At 36.8% G+C, this 22222-nt stretch overlaps 1 protein-coding gene across 1 annotated transcript in view; it reads left to right on the top strand.

Moving 5' to 3' along the window:
* LOC137252251 (uncharacterized) overlaps positions 1-22222 on the top strand; it is an 81358-nt gene that overhangs the window by 17558 nt on the left and 41578 nt on the right. The window contains exon 2 of the mRNA XM_067787696.1: positions 15260-15287. Within this exon, the coding sequence (XP_067643797.1) occupies positions 15260-15287 (28 nt within the window). The remainder of the gene's footprint in view (positions 1-15259; positions 15288-22222) is intronic.

Raw genomic sequence — 22222 nt, 5'->3', positions numbered from 1 at the left:
TAACACGTCTGGTAGTTGTTCGTTGTCAGGTATTCCTCTTGAATATTATCCGGCAGTGGGTTTGTATCTATGTGATAGTTCCTCTGAATTTTGTTAGGCACTTGGGCTGAAAGGGTAGGGGTGGTGGTCTCTTGTTGGTGGGATCGTTCGCTTTTGGTCTGTTCATGTAGTTAATGTTTCTAGTCCGTAACGACTGGTCTATGTCCACTGGTTCCGGAGTGGTTGGGGTTTTTGTAATGGACGAGGTGGTGGGTTATTTGGACGAGAAGAAAATTAGTTGAGTTGGTGTGGGGTTTGGTATTGGTTATATTGGTTCAAATGATGTGTGGTTTGATATTGGTTGTATTGGTTCAACTGATGTGGGGTTTGGTATTGTTTATAGTGGTTCGATTGATGTGGGGTTTAGTATTGATTATAATGGGGAGTCCTATAGGGTGAAGCGGTGTTCAACCTCGGTTGGGCCATAAATGCCAATTCGGGGTAAAATTCGTTATTGAATTTTCTGGGTGGAAGGGGTGGGGGGATGTCCAAAGTTCTCCTATCTTGGCCATTATTTGTTAAGGCATAGTGAGATCTGAAGTTTTGGTTTTCGAGTTTCAAATACAAGTGGAGGGCCTGTGGGAGGTCTGCGGGCTCCCTCATTCCGAAGAGTCTTGGTAGATCTCCTTTGAGTCCACGAATGAATGAGTCTAGGGCTTTGTCCCTATACGTGTGGGTGAGCAAATGCTTGGCTTCTGTGCCGACGTCCATACAACCGAGCTTATTTAGAATAAGCGACAAGTGCGAATATACCCTCTGGTAAAACTCTTGTATCGTCAGGTTACCCTGCACAAGTGACGTCATCTGGTACTCAAGAGTACCTAAGTCACGCTTATCTGCATAATACATTCGCGAAGACATCTAACCACATTGGATATTTTGTCCAGCTTTGAAATGTTGGGCGAACTTGCTTCGATAGTTATATCTCTAAGCTCGGAAAAACTTGCGTTGGGATTGAGGGCGGTTTGATCTATGTTTCGCCCTTCTTGTTTGAAAATATTGGTCGCGATACCAGATATGAGACTTGTTAGTTGGTCCATTGTAAGTGGATTGCTAGCAGGAGCTTGCGGAGCGGGGTGCTGGGGGTGCTGGGGGTGCGTTCAGCACAGGAGGTCGCATGAGGTTTGCGGGATTTGACATTTTGTAAAATTAAAGTAAGGCAACTGGCTTAAAATATTTAACTATAAAAAATAAAATAAATGTAAGGCGCGATAACCTCCGAAGAGATCTAAGGCCGAGCTTCTCTTCCAATTTGCGTCGTGCTCCTCTTGATTTTTCCCTACAAATTGGCCGGACGGGGCCTACATGTTTTATGCCGACTCCGAACGGTATCTGCAAGGCAGATGAGTTTTCACTGAGAGCTTTTCATGGCAGAAATACAATCGGAGCGCTTGCCAGACACTGCCGAGGGGCGACCCCGCTTAGAAAAATTTTCTTCTAATTGAAAAATCTTATTTCTAAAATTTTGATGTTGCTTTGCCCGGGAGTTGAACCCAGGGCATACGGTGTGATAGGCGGAGCACGCTACCATCACACCACTGATTTTTCGCTTCAATTGGGGTTTGATGTGATTCCTTCACTTTGTTTAGAATAAACTTTGATTTAAAGGTTTAGTATATAACCTTTCTTTAAGTTTTATTAAATGCTGGTTTGCCTTTTGTTCGATTTAGATTTTTTTCCTAAAAATTAGATATTATTAACACTTTTCTTTAAATTCTTTTAGAGCCTTATTTGCCTAAAAAAATTTTAGCTCGATTTCGATCCCTTCCAAAAAATTAAATATTATTAACACTTTTCTTCAAGTTTTCTTTAAAACCTTAATTGCTTAAACATTTTATTAACACTTTTCCTTGAATTCTTTAAAATTTTATTAACACTTTTCTTTGCATTCTTCTAAAACCTTATTTGCTTAAATATTTTACAGACACTTTTCTTTGAATTCTTTTAAAATCGTATTTGCTTAAAAATTTTACTGACACTTTGAATTCTTTCAAAATCTTATTTGCTTAAACATTTTACTGACACTTTTCCTTGAATTCTTTTAAAATCTTATTTGCTTATCCATGGCCATAAAAGCTCATAATTTAAAAAATCATGTGTGCTGAACTACCGGTTTCGAAGAGTATTTAAATGATTCCGGAAGGGTCCCAAAATGATATTAAAATCGTCCCGAAATGATCCCGACGGGATCCCGGACAAATCCCGAAAACTATCCAGAAATTATGCCGGTAGGGCTCCAAAATCATCCCGAAATAGTCCCGGAAAAGTCCCGAAATTACCCTAACGGGATCCCGAAAGTCATACAGGAATGATACCGGAAGGATCCCCAAATGATCCCGCAATAGTCCCGAAATAACTCTGACATATTCACGTATTTAGCAATGACATGTACAAATAGAAATATGAAGTTCGCTTACCAATTTGCAAAAATATTGCTCAAAGTATGTTCGAGCTATCGCACTTGAAAGTCCAAAAAATCTTATTCGGAAAGTAGTTAGTGCCACGCCCATTGTCCAAAAAAATTATGTGGATCAACTACATGCAATGTCAGTAATTTACGTGCCAAATATAAATAACGTGGTTTCTTTAGATACTCAAATATTGCATGTTCTGTGCGGAAATTTCTATATACCGAAAGAGGCGTGGCTACTGACCGATTACAACCATTTCTTTTTTTGGAAAGCTTTCCTATCATAGCAGAATGCGGTTTACCAATTTTCACTCTAATAGTTGCGCTGTGAGTTGACTGACCATTGCACGTTTCGTAGATGACAATCCCACTCTTTCGGTTTATCGGTTGATGTTCGAAGATTTAATATGGTTTGGTTAGCTCGCTCAACCTGGCCGTTGGCGCGAGGTGTACGTACGGCGTTTTTAATATGTTGGATCGAATTTTTTTCACAAAACTGTTCGAATTGCTTCGAGGTAAAACATGTACCTCTATCGGTGATGATTTTGACAGGCAGTCCAAAGTAGCTTGTCATATCGTTTAATGCGTTGATTACCGCGGTGGTTTTCGTGTTGCGTACTAGCTTCACTACAAGGTATTTGGAAAAACTATCGGATATTGCCAGAACGTAGCAATTTCCACGATTACTTTTGACGAAAGGTCCTAAGTGATCGACGTGAAGGACCCGAAATGGCATGGGATCAGGTTCACTATAATGCAGCCTACCTTCAGCCACACCGTGACGAGATTTGTTGTAGCAACAATCTGGACATGCTGCTAAATAATATTTAACGTATTTGCGGATTTTAGGAAACCAAAAATGTGTCGAAATTCTTTGGATCGTTTTGTCGAGTGCAAAATGCCCCATTTCGTCATGGCAAGAATGCACTACTCTCCAACGAAATGATTTTGGTACAACGAATCGTAACCCATCTTTAGTACGGCGATATAATCGATGATCTTTAATTTCGTAGTCTTGTCGAATTTGGGCGTCTTGATCTGTTTTCTTCTCTTGCTTAAGTACTGATACTATCGATGATAACGTTGGATCTTGCAACTGCATTGTCAAGAGCCAGTCTTCGGATGAAGTATTAACTTTCATTACCAACCCAGCCGGTTCTACGTCGTTTGGTGGCTGATCTGGTGCGCGACTTAAAGCGTCTACATGAGCCATACGGGTGCCTTGGCGATGAATTATATCGAAATCGAATTCTAAAAGTTTCATCCACCAACGCGCGATACGAGATTTTAATTCTTTATTAGTTTTGACTTTAGCTATGGCAGAACAGTCCGTTACTAGGCGAAAATGCTTGCCTAGTACATACATTCGAAAGCGTTCGAGGGATACGACTACGGCGAGTACCTCGAGTTCGTACGCATGATAATTACTTTCTGCACTCGTGCAATGCCTACTAAAATAAAATACTGGTTTCCACGTTTTATTGTCGTTTGACTGAAGTAGCACACCGGCAAGGCCAACACTACATGCGTCGGTGTGTACTTCATGCTCGGCCATCCTATCGTACAACGCGAGAATTGGAGCGTTGCTTAAACGTTCGATCAAGGTTTCGAATGCTTCTTGTTGTTCACGACCCCATACAAAAGATTCGTTTGATTTCGCGAGAAGTTTCGTTATAGGTTTCGAAATTAGCGCGTATTCCGGCACGAATTTCCGGAAGAACCCAGTTAAACCCAAAAATCGTCTAATTTCCGTTATACTAGATGGTACTTTAAAGTTTTTGATAGCGATTATTTTCTTTTCTCCCGGTTTTATACCATTTTTATTTATTACGTGGCCTAAATAGTGTATTTCTTCAGCCAGAAAATTACATTTTGAAAAACGAAGTGTTAAACCATTTTCTCGTAAGATATTTAAGAATTTTGTAAGACGTGATAAACCTTCTTTAACCGTTTTACTTGGAATTATGACGTCATCCAAGTATACGAGTATTTCACCCGCCCTCATTTTCGCAATTATTTTATTCATTACTTGTTGGAATACAGAAGGCGCATTTACCAGGCCAAATGGCATTCTATTGTATTCATAGTGACCATCCGTAGTCACGAAAGCAGTAAACTTTTTCGCACACTCTTCGATTTCTATTTGGTGATATCCCATCCTTAAGTCCAATGTCGTAAAATAACTATTTACCGATAGTTGTGCGAAATGTTCGTCGATTATTGGCATGGGATATGGGTTTTTCACTGTAACTTTATTTAGCGCTCTATAGTCCACGCATAATCGCGATTCCCCATTGGATTTTTCAACTAACACGACCGGTGACGCGTAAGGTGATTCCGAATGACGAATTATTCGATTTGTTAATAGTTCAGATACAATATCAGATACTATTTTACGTTTAGCGAACGGCACTCTATATGGTTTTAAAGTTATTGGCTTATCGTTGGTTAATTCGATATTCATTTTCGAGACTGTGCATGTACCTAGGTCGGATACAGACTCAGAAAATATATCGCGGTTTGCTTCAATAATAGCTTTCAATTCCGATCGTTCATTCGTTGAGATATTCGATACGTTCTCTAATTTCTCGAAACTACACTTATTGTTTTCTATAACCAGCCTATTTTTGTTATTACAAAACACATCTCTTCCGAGGAGTACATCTTCATCAATGTGATCATCGTTAACCACTAATAATACGGCTTGGTTATGATTTTTGTCAATTTCAAGTACAACTGAAATGTTTGCTTTACACATATATTCGCCTCCTGCGAATCCTCTTAAAACGCGTTTACATTCTACAAGTGTGCCCACTTTTTCGGCTATAGAATGACGGATTAGCGAACACGTACTACCAGAGTCGATGATAGCTTTTGTTTCGAAATCATTTACTTTGATTACTTTTGTCAAGTTTGTATCTTGAATTACATCATTTATTTTATTCACTGTCGTATTTGGTTTAGGTTTTGCTTTCGCTTGTTTACAGTTTATTGCTTTATGACCTGTATGTTTACAAGTCTCACATCTTTCGACACGTTGTGGTTCTGAACAATTTATTGAAATATGTCCCGTTTTTAAACAATTATAACATTTAACCGATTTAGGTGTTTCGCGTTCACCTACTTTAGCGTTTGCTGGTATTTCACGTTCACCAACATTTTTCGTTTGGCTTTTGGACGTAGCCGTATATTCGTCGATTTTCTGTTTATAGTTCAGCGGTTCATATTTTATGTTATTGTACACCGAATAATTTTGAATATCGCGTAGCAACTTATTGCAATTTTCGTAATCGTTCGAGATCTTTTTACGGAGATCGTGGTCGTTAATGCCGTTTATTATGTACCGCGCGATAGCAAATTCAGGAATTCCTCCTTTTGTACCCATCGACAACATTTTGTAATAATAGTCTTGCGGAGTTTCGTTACGTTGGCGACGCGTTCGTCCCAATTTTATGTGTATATCCGCGACGTTTTCAACGGTTGCAAAATCAATACAAAATTTCGCGACGAATTCCGACCACGATTTAAAAATATTTTGACAATCAATCCAATATTTCGCATGCCCTTTTAATTTTTGCTGTACGGCGAATAATAACACTTGGTCACTCCACTGATATGCAGTACGTAGCATTTCGATTCTTCTTATAAATTGATTTGCACTTAGTGATGTTTCATTTGACGGGTCGAATTCGGGTAGAAGTGCTATCACTTCATTCACATTACTATACGGATTTTGTCGTATATTTACATTTGAAAATGGATGATTTTGTTGCATATGAGCATGAAAACTATTCGACGGCATATTGCTTCTTATATTCGGTTCATTATAAAATCGCGTTTGCGTGAAATTTTCGTCATTACACAACTGAGCATGCCCATTATAAACAGACATGGGTGGCATATAATTTACACTGTGAATATTCTCACTATTCCAATAAGAATGCTCGTTGACTTGCATATACGGGTGCACGTCATTTGCTATTGATATATACGGTGGTTGAATATTTGTACTCATTCGCGATGAATGTGCGTGTGTATATGATACACTAGTTGGCGGCACGCACGTAAGCGGTACCGAAACAAACGAATTTATGCAACTTGTAATTTGTTCGGACTGTGGTGACGAACCAACCGACGGACGAAATTCAGATATTACTTGAGTGCTTTTGCTTTGCGTTGGCATTTCACACTCACGCTGCGTTACGCTCACTAATTGTTTTTTCTAATTCATTTATTCTTTGCATTAGCATCGTTTCATTTGCACTCATAAATGTATCATTTGCATTCGCGTTCGCGGTTTTGTTTACATTTTCATATTCTTCGAGTCGTTCGATTAAAGTGTGTTTGTTTCCCGTGTTTGCAATTCCGCGCTCGCGACATCTGTTGCGCAGATCATTAACTGTCATACTACGAAAGTTCATGTTTTTGTCTAATTAGAAATTGAAAATGCGAGTTCAGCTTTTACGAGTTGAGAAGTTTTGCGATGTTTTAAAATGGTTGAAACGACGCTCTTGCATACAACATAAACACACATATGTTTTAGTATAGGAATATTTTCGCTATCCCTTTCGTTTTTCTGATGAAACTGTAAAGTCGTAGAATTTTCAATTTAACCGACCGTTCGTTGCAAACTCGACGCGTTGCACGTTCGTATGTACATATAGACGCATGTACATTTATGTGTGTATGTATACTACCGTTTCTTTATTTTTTTTTTTTGTTTTGCAATTTCACAACTATTTACTATGCATGCTTTCGTTTTTCAATGCATTTTATCATTAATACAACACTTTTTATTGTTGCAAAGATTTTGCAGATTTGTAATAATATGTTCGGATTATTATTAACGCGACAATTTTTTTTTAATGTGGCATAGGTTTCGCACACTTCTGATACTATCACGATGGCATATCTACTTACGTTTGTCAGAGTTCCGAATAACTAATTAGACGCACGCTAGTTTATTTAATGTTAAATGAAGAAAGTATTATTATTAGAAATAATGATTATACACTTTAATGTATTTTAAGCGAATTATGATTTTGTTAAATACGACGTTTCGTTCTGAAGGTTCGAGACAGACTGCTTCGTCTCGTTCATTTGATTTCTCTCTTCAAAATCGTCTTTTACTTATTTAGAGTTGCCATGTCGGCTGACACTAGTTCTATCGGACTCAAAAAATAAAAATACAGATTTTACTTTTATATGTGGACTTTTATGGAAAAAGTTCGAAAAATAAAAAGGATGCATGATTCGACATGATATTGCTATAGGGATAACTGGGAATTCAAACATTTTCACCTTGGACAATTTTTTGACCAGGACTTTTTCTACTCCGAAAAAAAAAAAATAATTATTTTCCGTCCCTGATTTGATGGCCTCTATTTGCCTTTCAGTGGATAGAATTCCCTGACTGCTGACCCTATATCCCAAATATTCAACCTCCTGATACGCAAACTTGCACTTATCAAAATTCAATATCAACCCTGCCTCCACTAGTAACCGTAGCACTCGCCCTAATACTGCACTGTGCTCTCTAATGGTGCTTGTAGCCACTAGGATATCATCTAAGTAAACCGCCACTTCCCCACTGTAAATCAACGGTTTCAACACCTGATTTATTAATCTTTGGAAAACAGCCGGTGTCAATCCGAATGGCATAAAATTATACTCGTACTGTCCCATCGGAGTCACAAATGCAGTCAACGGTATCGAACCTACATGCATTGGGATCTGAAGATACCCATTTCTTAAGTCCAACGTGCTAAAGTAAATTTTCCCCGCCAGGTATGTTAAACAATCTTCAATTAAGGGTAGAGGGAATCGATTATTTTATTTAATTCTCTGAAGTCTACGCACATACGCAATTTCCCATTCTTTTTCCTCACTAAAACTATAGGAGACGCATATGGAGACTTTGTCTTATTATCCCCTGCGACAATAAACTATCGATTATCTCTTGCACTTTCTTTTTCTCCTTAAATTACAGTCTTCTTGGGAGGTTAGATACGAGAGTATCATTTTTCACCAAAATTTTCATAAATTAGTATTTCACCCTTTTGCCTACCGCTGCTTCTGTATATTCTTTATCAATTACCCTTTCTACTAACTCAGCATCTGCTCTTGTCAATTGATCGCTTACGTCGTACGACGTCAATGGAATGTTCTTCTCGCTCTTATTATCTTCTCCCTCCTCTGTCCCACTGTCACTTTGAATTAAGGCCAACTCTTTTCTATTTCCGTCAAACAAACTCTCATCTCTGGGTGCAGCCCCCACGAGAGTCGTATCCGCTTCTTGGGAAGTTTCAAACAAGTTAAGTGCACTGAAGTTGTATTTTACATATTCATTCTTTGTTTTCTTACGTAACATAGATAATTCATTTTTGTTATATTTAATAATGGATGTTTTAAATAAACTAATGCCCATTCGTCCTCAAATATCCCGCCCGAATAACCAAGGGACTATAGATTGGTCATCGGGCAAGACCAAAAACGTTTGGCTAACTTCACTTCCTCTAAACTTAAAATCTGGTATTTTTCTGCTAATTTCAAGCTGATTATAGCTGATAAAACTCAGCTAGTCAAAAACACGTCCCTTTGCTTTTTATGATCAAACCGGAAGTGTCAACATTTCCTTTTCTTTTTATTCTCTTTTCTTACATACATATTAAGCTGGGTCCATTTATTAACCTATATCGCGCCATCGAGCCTGCAAAATTTGAGTTTTTTTACTTGTTTTTCTTTGATTTTTAAGGTTTAAGGTATACCCTGTCCGACTCAAAATTGTCCGCTAAAAACTTTGGCGATAACAATTTTTTGAAAAAAAAAAAAAATATTTTTTGGCTTTTGAGGAGTATTTTGGTGAAAAAATTAATTTTTTCGCCATTTTTTAAGGGTTCTTCAGAAACGTGCAAAAGTGTTGCCGATGAAAACGAATTTGTCTCATAGTTCCTATCCCACTTAAAATTATGCGATAAAAACGTTGGCATTAACAGTTAAAAAAAAATTATTTTTTTTTGTTTTTGGGACTTGTTTTGGTCGAAATCGATTTTTTTAATTTTCAAGGCTCCAAATTATTTTTTATGTATATGTTTCCGTTAGACCCACCAATAAGTATACCAAAATCATCAGGGGTACAACTCGGCCAACCTGATACATGATCGATCTCGATCAAACGCAACAAGAAAGCCTAACCTATTTCTAGTAGATCCTTCTCTGTATTCTCGACGCAAACCTCTGAGGGCTGCCGCCACATTTTCATTCGGTGGCTCTCTATGACACCATCATATGAGATTTGAGTAATCAGGCAATTATCTATGTCGCGTATGACGTACCTGTCGTTCTCTAGCGCCTTATGCACTTTGTATGGCCCCTTGTACAAAGGTAAACATTTTTTGTTACTTCCAGCAGTGGTGTCAACATTTCTAAAGTATCCTACGTCATAGGTGTAGCTCTGAGCCCTATTTATGGAAGCCCGCGTGGTATCGTACTTTTGACGGGCAGCAATGAAATCAGATGCATTCTTGCGTATGCGGCCCAAGTCTCGTTCTTCACCTGAGCAAGTCTTTTCTTGGAAATACTCAGTGAACTCGTCAATCACCACGCCGCGTTGTTCGACTCCAAATAGAAGTCGACTAGGGGTATCCCGCAGGTGCTATGTACAGAGTTATTAATTGCGTATTCAACCTCGAGCACCTTTTAACCCAGTCATCATGGTTGATAGGATCGGTTAACTTTCCCAACATGGTTTTTAATACTCTATTCACTCTTTCCACTTGCCCATTAGCTTGTGGAGAAGCCACTGCGACATGCACATGGCCAATATTTCCCTTCGAACTAAATTCGAGAGATGTGAAGCAAGTGCCTCGATCACTAATTATCCGCCGTGGCCTACTGTAATAACTGAAATACTTGTATAATTTCGGCCACCGTGGTGTGATGGTAGCGTGCTCCGCCTACCACCAGGGCATACGGTCCCTGTGTTCACACCCCGGGCAAAGCAACATCAAAATTTTACAAATAAGGTTTTTCCATTAGAAGAAAATTTTTCTAAGCGCCTCTCGGCAGTGTCTGGCAAGCGCTCCGAGTGTATTTCTGCCATGAAAAGCTCTCGGTGAAAACTCATCTGCCTTGTAGATGGCGTTCGGAGTCGGCATAAAACAAGTAGGTCCCGTCCGGCCAATTTGTAGGGAAAATCAAGAGGAGCACTACGCAAATTGGAAGAGAAGCTCGGCCTCAGATCTCTTCGGGGGTTATCGCGCCTTACATTTATTTTTATTTACTTGTCTAAGGCCGCAGTGACCTCTCGAGTGCTAGTTGAGTTAGTTGGGTAGAGTTTTACATATTTAGTGAATGCATCGATGACAACCAAAATATGCTTTCTCTTCTACTTAAGTGACGGAAGGGGTCCAAAATGATCCACGTGAATCGTTTCAAACGGCAGTGGAGTTTTGGGGATGATATGTATAGTCCTTCCTTTAGCCTGTGGTGGTGTCGCATACATAACGCACTTCAAGCAATTCCTAACAAATTTGTCTACCTTTTTTCGCATGTTTGGGAACCAGTGATACTATTTTTACTTTCCGAGAGTCTTTTTCCGCCGATAGGTGACCTAATTTTCAGTGTATCAGCTGTATAACGTTATGTTCCATCTCGCTGGGTACATAAAGAGCCTTTTTACGGTCCGGCCCTACTATGTAAACGAGTCCATCCACTAAATTATAGTCTTTGTCATCCTCGTTTTCTAATCGGCGCCGTATAGAACTAATATCTTTATCCCGCTCTTGTGCAATCTGTATCTGGAACTCCACATCGTCATTGTTTACAATCAATGCTATCTGTCTCCTACTGAGGGCGTCAACGTGCCCCATGAATGATCCTTTTCTGTGCTTTATCTTATAATCGTAATTTTCGAGCTCAATTGCCTATCTGGCAATCCGAGAATTCAGCTGTCTTTTCTCAAGAGTCATAGTCAATGAGTTGCATTCTGTTATTATAGTGAAGGGCATACCCTCTAAATAAGTCCTAAACCGCCTAAGTGCGTATATGATGGATAGGGTTTCCTGCTCAAAACTGTGATATCTTGACTCGGCACTTGACGCTGTTTTCGAAAAATATGATGGGGTGGAACTTATTATCGTCTTGCGGTTGCAACAACACTGCGCCAAATCCTATACTACTAGCATCACAGTGAAGCTCCGTTTCCTTAGACGGGTTGAATATTGCCAGGACTGGGCTCTTGACTAATCTTGATTTGAGTTCGGCAAAGGCATCGAGGCATTATTCGTCAAAGTTATATGGTGAGTTTCTTTTAAGAAGATTCTGCAACGGTTTAGTAATTTGGGAAAAGGAAGGCACAAAGCGGCGAAAATATGAAAAGAGACCTATACAAGATTGTCTCTACTTTATATTTGTCGGAACTGGAAAATTTTGTATACTTCTAATGTGGGAGTCATTGGGCAATATTCCTGAACGTGACACAACTTATCCTAAATAATTAACTTCATCGTATCCAAATTGGCATTTATCCAAATTGATCTTCAGACCCCGTAAGGTCAGTCGTTCCAATACTAATTTCAGCAGAGTTATGTGTTCGTCAAAGTTTCCTGTAGCTATGATAATGTCGTCCATGTAAAAAATAATTTGTCTGGTGTCTAACATGTCCCTAAAAATAGTATTTATGAATCGTTGGAATACGGCAGGGGCATTCCTAAGTCCAAATGGCATCTTCAAATATTCATATTGCCTATAAGGTTGTTGTCTCTTTCAGTAGTTAGGCCTGTGTTGCCGGTGAAGACGCCGAAAAATAACGCTGGCAGAATTCGCACTGCTTGATTGTAACAAATTGTACTTCTACTTTTTTTTTTTTTTGTGGATATGTTTGTATTCATTGAATACAGCTGGTTGGTCAAGGTGTTTGTAAGCTACACCTTACACACCATGTTACAAAAATGTTGTAGGGTTGTTTATGTAGCCAAAATCCGCCATTGGACGTTATTGGAGTGGATTTACAATATTTTTTCATTACTTTATATATCATATTATTGCTCTAACTGATATACTAATTAATTCTAACATGTTTACTTAAATTCTACTTAAAATGTACATTTATCTTGTGTATATATTTACATTAGTATGTGTTTTTATTTATTTGGAGAATAAAGAGAAAAAGAAACTTCTATCAAAATATTTACCAAAGGTGGTGAAAACACCTTATAGCTTTTTATCCAGCTGTGCCTCATGAATAAATTGTATGAGTTCTTCATACATCTTATTATTTTTAGATTTCAATAATTCAATTAAAGATGTGGAATTCTTAAATATGTTAAAATTGTTTCGCAATGTTTCGAAATTCGTGCATTCAAATATAAGATGGTCTGGCGTTCCAATGGAGTTGCAGAAAGAACATATATTAGACATATTCCGCCTGAAACTGCATAAATATTGTTTGGAATATGTATGCCCTGTGATCAGCCTATTTATAAGCTTAATGTCATAAGGGTCCATTAAAATTTGTTTATTATTATACCATGGTTTTTGGTGAATGTCAGAAACTATTGCTGCGAAATGAGTACCTTTACTATTGCTTATTATTTGAAATTCATTGTTCCATTCATTTGCTATAACTTTATTTATTTTTATTAGAGCTTCCTGTGGTGTGAGGGCAGTTTCTATAACTGCTCCTCTTGTAGCAGCTTCCTTGGAAGCAAAATCCGCCTTCTCGTTGAATGGAATTCCTACACGACTTGGTGTCCAAATAATGTAAATTTCATCAAAGCTTGAGTTCTGTAATGTATTGTGAATGCTTGCTACTGTGAAGTTATTTGTAGTTTTCTTTTTCTGGGCATTAATAGAGGATAAGCTATCTGTGAAAATGGCAATCTTTTTACATTTTTCTCTAGATGCTATTTTTATTGCTTGTTTAATCGCTGTCAGTTCACCAAACATGGACGAGTATTTGTCATTGAGCTTATACATGTAAGATTATATTTTTCTGAATGTCATGTATACTGCAACCTGTACTGCTGTCTGACACAGATGCATCTGTTGCAAGTAGGAAAAAACCTTTTTTGTTTAGGTCATCTATTCTTTCATTATATATAGCTTTTAGTTGTTCCTTAGAGTATTGATTTTTTTAATTTTCGAGGTTGGTACCTAATATGTATAAATTTTTATGCCTTAGGAAGGTGATATTCGTATTTATTTTGTCAAAAATCTCTTTGAATTTGTTATATATGAGGCTATAACTCGAGTTTATCTCAGGGGAACTTTGTAGTTGTCGTTTGAGTGAATCATTTATAAACCATTGTTTGGTAAGTTCTTTGGCTGTCAACCATTTAGCCCTTACAAACGGGGGTAATTCTCCCGCCAGAGCATATCTACAATGATTCGGCGTATTGGGAGGTACTCTTAAGCACCTTCTAATAGTTTGATTGGCAATTGTTTGTAATTTTGAATTGTAGCCTTTAGGGGCGTTTGCAAATGTAGTGCAGCCATATTCAATCTTCGTTCTTACAAATGCTTTGTAAAAGTTTAAACTATGTCTTGGGCTCAGGCCTGGCTTAATGGTGGTTAGCTTTGAGATTAGATTCGTAGCGTTCTGTGCTTCTTTTTTCGTTTTAGCGACATGATCCTTGATCGTGGATCTAAAATTCATGATTCTACCCAAAATTTTAATTTCCTCAGCCTGTTCAATCAGGGTATTATTTATACTATGGTTAAAATGTTGTTTTTTGCCTGATGTTATGTACATGAATTTTGTTTTTGAAAAGTTGAAAGATAAGTTTAGAGAGCTGCATACATTCCCATTTCTTTAACATTGTCATGGCTGATAATAACAAAATCATCTGCATATTGGTATAGTTGGGTGCACTCGTCATTGATTGAGTGTAAGTGTCTAGTATAGAGATTAAACAAGATTGGAGATAGACAGCTAGCTTGAGGTAGTCCGTTGTTAATTTCTACTGATTGTTTACCTAACATGTAGTATCTTCTTGAAAAGAAATTATGAATCCAATTAATTATGATAGGGTTAGTTTGTATTTCTATGAGCATGGTCTTTAGTATTGATAGATCTACACAATTATACGCATTACTCAGATCTAGAACGCATATGAAAACATGGTGCTTCTTACTTTTTAGGTCAGCAATGTCATGTATTATTTCATTTAAACACATAACTGATGATCGATTTTTTCTGTAAGCGTAACTTTTGGCTGGTATTACCTGATTTGATTCCATATGCTCCACTAGATTTTCTTTCACTAACATGTTCACTGATTTGGCAATAACTGAAATAAGGGCTATGGGTCGGTAGTTTGCAATATCATCTGGGTTTTTATTGGGCTTTAAAATGGGTACTATTTTTATTCTCCTCCAACTGTCTTTAACATTGTTGGTATTAAGATGATATTCCAACATTTTTGCTAGCGCAGCTTTTGCGCTTTGTGTAAGTTCCTTCAACATGTCATATGTTATTTGGTCTAGGCCCCCAGCCGTAGACTTTTTCTTAAAAAGTATTTCTTCCAACTTTGATTGAGTAAAGTTTATGTGATCGTCGCTGTTTGGTTGTCTGGTCACTGAAATGTTATGTGTCATGTCATTAACCTGTTCTTTTAAAAAGTTAATATATGGAATGTTGTTTTCCTCTGGCCAGTTACAATTTGTAAAGCTGGCATTCCCGTTAACATTTCTAACAAATTGCCATGCATTTTTACTGTGGGGGTCTTGATTGAGTTCTTCAAATCTGTTCTTGTAATTTTGGCTCTTTGCTTGTTTAACTAATTTTTTCCATTTTATTTTTTCTTCTAGTGCATCATCTATGTCCTCAATTCGACCGGTAAGTCTGGCCTTTTTGGTCTTGGCAATGAGTATTGTATAGTATCTTTCCATTTCATCATTCCACCACGCTTTCGGGGTATGCTTAAAAGTGTTCAGATTTATGGTAGCAGTTTTGATCGCATTTTTGATAGATCTCTCTATGTTGCTGAAGTTATTTTCCGCAGATATTTTTGCTAGTTCAGTACATAGTTTATTTTTTGCGATGAAACGGAGCGGCTGTTTATGAATGTCTGCTATGTCTATTACAATGGGGTGATGATGGCTTCCTCCAATGAAGGATTGGCTACAAGACCAAAAAACATTTCGATTGAGATTTGAAAAACTTAAGTCCAAGACGGAGCCCGTGCTTGACGCTGTGTTGTGTGTTATTGTACCATCATTATGGCATGTAAAATTGTATGTCCTAGCTATCACCCCTATTATGAATTTTCATACGATAGACGATAAACGCTTGCTAGCGTATCGTAAAAAATCAGCTTTCATATTGCGATTTCCACACGCCCGATAGATGTACTATTGTGAATGACAGCAGAGTTTTGTTTACAAATTTTTGTGAATCTATACGAAACAGATAGCAAAACAAAACGTAAATACTAACAGATCAATTGTTTTGTACGTAAAAGTGGCAAAGTTTTTAAAACCTGTAATAATAAATGTTTTCTGCAACCTCTGTTGCCTTTTTTATAAACTCAAATGAACAAATTAACGAAACTTGCATAGAGGTCCTAGAAAGAAGAAAATTGAGAGATGCTTCCAATCTTCTTGAAATGAACTCTACATACATATTAAAAGTAAAAAAAAAAGTTGAATAAAAAAAATTGATTTCAGAGTATGTCTTAACAGACGCGCCCGTAAAAATAGGTCATCCATCCCAAATATTTTGAAGGTATGTGCCACTTTAAGGTTTCTTGCCCAGGGTGTTGCAACAGAGTGTTGAGGCTTTAGTTGGATTCTTTTGGATTTTTTAATAATTTTATATTTACTTTTATTTAAATAGCTCCCAACGTATCGTGCAAAAATTTATCAACGATAGCTAACGTAGAAAATTTAACAGCTGGTGCGGTAGTTAGCGTATGGCAATATCACGATAAACGCTAACGATCGGATTTCACACGCTAGAATTTATTTCATAATACGGTACAACAGATTGCAAGCGTTTATCGTGTATCGTATGAGTTCATAATAGGGGTGTATGTCTTCTAAAAATCGTCCTTTTGTCGTAGTTGTTGCGTCTACCCATGCTGAACATCTTGCATTAAAATCACTCAGGATTACTACATTATCACACCTGGACAATGTGTCAAAGAGCTTTGTCAATTCTTGTTGAAATGTATTACTATTAAAATTAGGAGGAAAATATATTGTGCATACTGTTATATTAGTTTGTAGGCTAGTGGTTTTCATTATAAGTATGTCATATATTGTGGTATATTTGATTTTTTTAAAACGTATATTTTTTCTACAGCCAATTGCCACACCTCCATAGCCATCAGGCCGAGTTTTTTTAATTAGATTGAAATCAATTAATTTGTGATTTTTAGTTTTATTGTCATGTGAAAATATTTCTTGGAGTGCTACTATATCAATACTATATTTTTGGACGAAAAAATCAATGTAGTTTTTGTTAGCTTTCAAGCTTTGGCAGTTATGTTGTAGGATCCGCACCATCAATTATTGCAATATTTTTTGTGCCATATGACGCTAGTCTGTCATTGGTAATTTTCTTATAGAGGTTGTTCAACAATTTAACAATTGGCTCCTCTGAGTCTATTTGGAATTTTTGACATAAGAGTGTCACTAATTTTTCAATTTCTGATACCTTAAACCATTCATTTGAGGCATATGAAGGAATACTTTTTGGAGTGTCATTTGTCATTTGTCCTGTGTATTTTCCCACTGTCCTTTTGTTCCTCTCTGGCATTGCAGCCACCTTGCTATATTTAATAGTAGTGAATTTTCTATTGACCACATTGTCCCTGTTGACAGTTTTGGGTTCTGAGGTCGGAAGAGTTGGAAACAATTCTTCATCAAGAATGTCAAATCTATTGCTGTAGTTGTTAATTTGAGTATAGGTATCATAAGCCTCCCCTCTGGACATCTTTTTGATGGCCAGATCTCTGAAATATTTTTTCTTGAGTCCACCTTTGACATTTGTTTTGGTTAAGAGCGACATGCCCATTTTGACCACACAAGATACATTTATTATTTTTTGTTACGCACGCAGATTCACATCCAGTTTCGTTTCCGCATAGTATACATCTATTCTTTGATTTACAAGTTTTCTTCGTGTGTCCAAGTATACCGCAGTTGTAACACTGTCTTACCTTAGGTATGAAGTGATAAACATTCATATCCACAAAGAATATATATACCGATTCGGGTATGTCTACTCCTGCAAAGCCTATTTTAACTGTAAATGTGGGTAAGAGATTTTCCTTGCTGTCTATGTCTCTTCGAAGTAGTCTTGTCACAGAGGTCACTTTTATGTCCGAGATTATATTTTCCATGATCTCTTTATCTGTAAAGTCTTGGGGAACTTGCTTTATGACACCATAAGTCTCTACCATGCTTATTTGTATAAAGACTGATGTTCTTTTCTTTCAGCTGAATATTGTCTACTGTATTGTTTGCCTCTAAATGAGAATTGAAAAATACTTTGTATAAAGATCGTCCGATTGCTTTTACTGTTTTGATACCATTAATATTGAATCTTCTTATTTTATCCATTAGGAATAGTCCATTTTTAATGGACGTGTTGTTGAATAGATCACTTTTAGACGTATCAAAGAACACACAAAACTCACCTCTGTGGGATGTGTCATACTTGAAAACGTTCTGGGAAGCGTCAGATTGGTTATTAATGTTTATGCCACTTTTTGTGGTGTATTTACTGCTTCCACAGTAGGAACATCTTTCGAGATATTAGTTGTTCCAGATTGTACTGTACAACTGTCTTTGCTAACTTCATTGGAAGCTTGCATTGAAATCATTTGGTTAATATTCTTGTTATAGTCAAGGGACTACTTTTCTTGCGTTCTGTCAACATCTTGAGCTTCTATTTCATTCTTATTTTTGGTGGATAAGTCAGTAAACTCAATATCTTCCATTAGTTTTTTGTAAGTTGCTCTCGGCACTAGCATACCCTGCATGGGAATCTTTGGTACGTCCATTAAAATATTTTCCTTTTTTGATTTCTTCTGGTTTACATTAATTCCTTTATTATCCATATATGGATGTGTTTGACGCGCAGCATTATTGCTTCTTTTGGAATTTTTCTTTGATCCTTCTTGAGCATCAAATTTTTTGCTTTCGGCGTCATACGATGCCGAAGCGTCCGCCATTTTGTCCCCTATTAACTTGAAAGCACGCTTTTCTCAGAAACTTACCAATTTTAAGGTTATGAATGATGTTTAAGGCACAGCTTCTTTTTTTATCTTATTCTTTTCCTCTTTATGTTGATACTATTAATTGTTTTGAAACTATACTATCCTCAATGAATAAAGAACTGCTTTAATCAAAAACTTATATAAAATACAAATTTTTTATAAATTTTTTTATTTTTTTATTTATCCACTCCTTGAAATTACGTCCTTCAGTTTCAGCGGTTGATCAAAAATTGTACTTCTACTTTTATGGCTTTTTGTGGCTTAGCCGGATGCACAGGAACTTGCCAAATTTATGTTCACTTTAGTTAATCCCCACGTTGTAAAAGAAAAATGTCTCACCTGTTTGATGGTCCAATTGGAAAATAAAGAGTCTGCACATTCTGATTGACAGTTCACTCTACATCCTGTATAATAGACATATCCGCCATATGATAATGACATTTGGTGTATAACAGTTTGATAATTGTAGTAGATTCCATTTATGCTTTCTGTATAAGGTAAGTTCAATACAAACCAGGAAGCGTTAAAGAACATTTAACTTCAAACTACCTCAAATCTCAGAAGCATTCATTACACTTTCGATCTTCGATCTTCGTTAGCTATCGAACATCGAAAATCGAATTTGAAGTTGGTATTATGACACCTCATCTCTGTCGAAATTTTCGTTGTGTATCCAATTTTGAAGCGAATAGAAATTTGTTGTCGACGCTGTGTCGATTATGGAACAAAATCCACATATAGAAAAAGGACCAGAAATTTGTACTTTGTAAAATATGCATACATTGTGCAAAACCGCACACACGCTTATAATTTGTGTTGCTTTTTCTGGTGTGTAGTGAAGGGCTCTTGCCTGCAACAAGCATCTAAACCTATTTTTCAAAACTCCAATTGTTCGCTCTATGATGTTTCTACCTTTCTCATGCTGTGTGTTGTATATAATTTCTGCAGAACCGTCCTCAGGATTTCTAAACGTTGTTAGTAAGTATGGCCTTAGGGCATCGCCTACAAATGAAAAATAATGAATTATATATCTACATTTCAACTATATGTACATAAACACATGCCAAGAAGTCATGTATTGCGAAGCCCTTCTTGGTGTAACTGTTCCAAATGTGATTTCAAGGCCGACATATTGAACACCAAAGAATCATGTGTTGCTCCTGTATATTTTGCATTTATGTATCGTATAGTCATATAATGGTCACAAACCTAAAAAATATTTGTATAAAGATGTATACTTATGTATGTATTTACAACCTGAAACTAATATCAAAATGGTATACTTACAATCATAGCACTAATGCTGTATAATCCTTTTCTGTTGTAATATAAATGCTGTAATTTTTTTTTGGCAGCAACAATTTTAATGTGTGTGTCATCAACACAGCCAATTCTGCTAACATTATAGAAATGCAACTTTGATTGATGCAGCTCAGTCTCCTCGTGATTGAATTTTATCCATCTTTCACATATAAAATTTTCCAAGACATTCAACACCTGTGATAGTACTACAGCCACAGTCGGCTGAGCACAAAATCGGAGAACTGTTGCCCTTTTTATAATATTAGGAATAGACTTGGCTCTTGTGCATTGCTGCACCAGTTTATCTGTACTGGACAAGTCCATGAACGCTTCTTTGGACAGTCTGAAGTTTTGAATAAATCTATAAACAAAATTTATAATTTCAAAAATTTAACAACTTATTTAGAAAGCTACACTTACATGGTGGAATTCATTTCCAAAGGATTTGAAGCATCCCTCACCCGTCTTCTACTTCTGGCTAGCTCCAGTAAGCTTTACTCTTCATCTGACGAATCATCAAACCACAATTCCGTCGTAGTCATACTTTTATTTTTAATATTTGCATATAATAACCAGTTCTGCTTTTGTTTATTTATTTTATTTTATTTGACAGCTGATGGAAATGTGCTATTGTGAACTTTTGAATTTATCGAAATTCACAATAATGCTTGCCTTCAACGAACGCGCGTAATAATACCGAATGAAAATTCGTTCGATGAGAACGAATTTGTCTCATAATAGGGACCGTATTTTCGTCTTTTCCCGTTTGTTTTTATTATTCTCTGATAGACCTCTTTTCAATAGGGTTGTTATGATATTAACTATCAGGAAAATTATTACGTTTTAATAGGATTCTTATTTCTTTTTTAATTTTCCAGTGGTAACTGTCGTCTGATATTTGTAGCATTCGGCGTATACAGACCGTTACTGTATTAATTATAATTAATAATTATCATCGTCTTAGGGTGTCTTGAAAAAAAGGTGATGATTCTTACTTATAATAATACTAAAAATTCTACTTTTATCTGGAGGTGTGTAGTATTTGTGGGAATGCTATTGTAACTGTGGTCCCTTTGGTGTGCGGTATGGTTGTCTACAGCAAGACGAAGAGGTAGGAGCACTCTACCTTTCGTGTGGCAATTAACTTTGATAAACTCACCGGAACAAATGTGGCGCAATAGTAATCGCCGCAATGTCAGGAACCTTTCTTCCAAAATTAAAGTAGAAAACACTGTGTAGTTTTAAAGATGTATTTATTGTAATATAATATATATTTTGTGTTACACATTAATTTATTAATTTTAAGGTTTAGAAAAACGATCATCCAAAATGTGTGTGTATCCAATGAAAAAACGTTGTAAAAACCAAGCCGCATCCCAATTGTGCTGACGAATTGGAACTCTACCCATTAGATGCATTTTACTCATTAGCTTAATTTTATCCAATACTGGCAAGTATTATAAATCTTGATTGGTGATTGGTAGTCAATTTTAATTGTAAAATCGGCACGCTGAAGAACTCTTCTAGCATGTATTAGGGTTTTGGCAATTGATTTCGTTAAATATTGTACGGTGTAAACACGTGTTTTCCAGATTAACATTTAAATTTACCTCCATCAGTCTGGAAAATACCATTTCCACATTTTGTAAATGATCATTGACATTCTTACCAAATAGTTACGTTAGTACCGTCGATGTACACGTAACAAATTTTGCCAATATATTGTTTAACTACATCGTCATTCATACGCTGGGAGATAGCCGACGCATTCTTTAGACCAAAAGGCAATCTCGAACTCATATCGATGGCAGATTCCTTCATAGGAATTTGATGAAACCCATATGTTACATCAATGGTGGTGTAACAATGAGATTTGCCGAGGCTACACAGAGTAGCGTTGATATCGGGAACAGGGTAAGCGTCGGAGATTGCCACGGCATTAAACCTTTTGTAGTCAAATACCATTCGGTATTGATGGACGGACTACGCTTTCATCCAATAATTCACTTACCTGGCTATCAACCTCTTTCCTCCTGCAAGAAAGATACGGATAACTCTTGCTATATATATATTGGATGAGATGTTGAAGTTCTTATTTCCGCGCGTACGCAGCTATCTATTAATTTCTTTACATTTATTGGCAAAAAGAGACCATTATATTTGCTAACGAGCTTGTTCACTTTTTCTTCCGTATCAGTGAGGAGATTTTCAGACAAGGTATAATTTACCAGGCTGGATACGCGTT

The sequence above is a fragment of the Eurosta solidaginis genome, chromosome 5 (assembly GCF_040869045.1).
Source record: "Eurosta solidaginis isolate ZX-2024a chromosome 5, ASM4086904v1, whole genome shotgun sequence".
Taxonomy (NCBI): Eukaryota; Metazoa; Arthropoda; class Insecta; order Diptera; family Tephritidae; genus Eurosta; species Eurosta solidaginis.
This window is presented reverse-complemented; position numbering and strand designations above follow the sequence as displayed.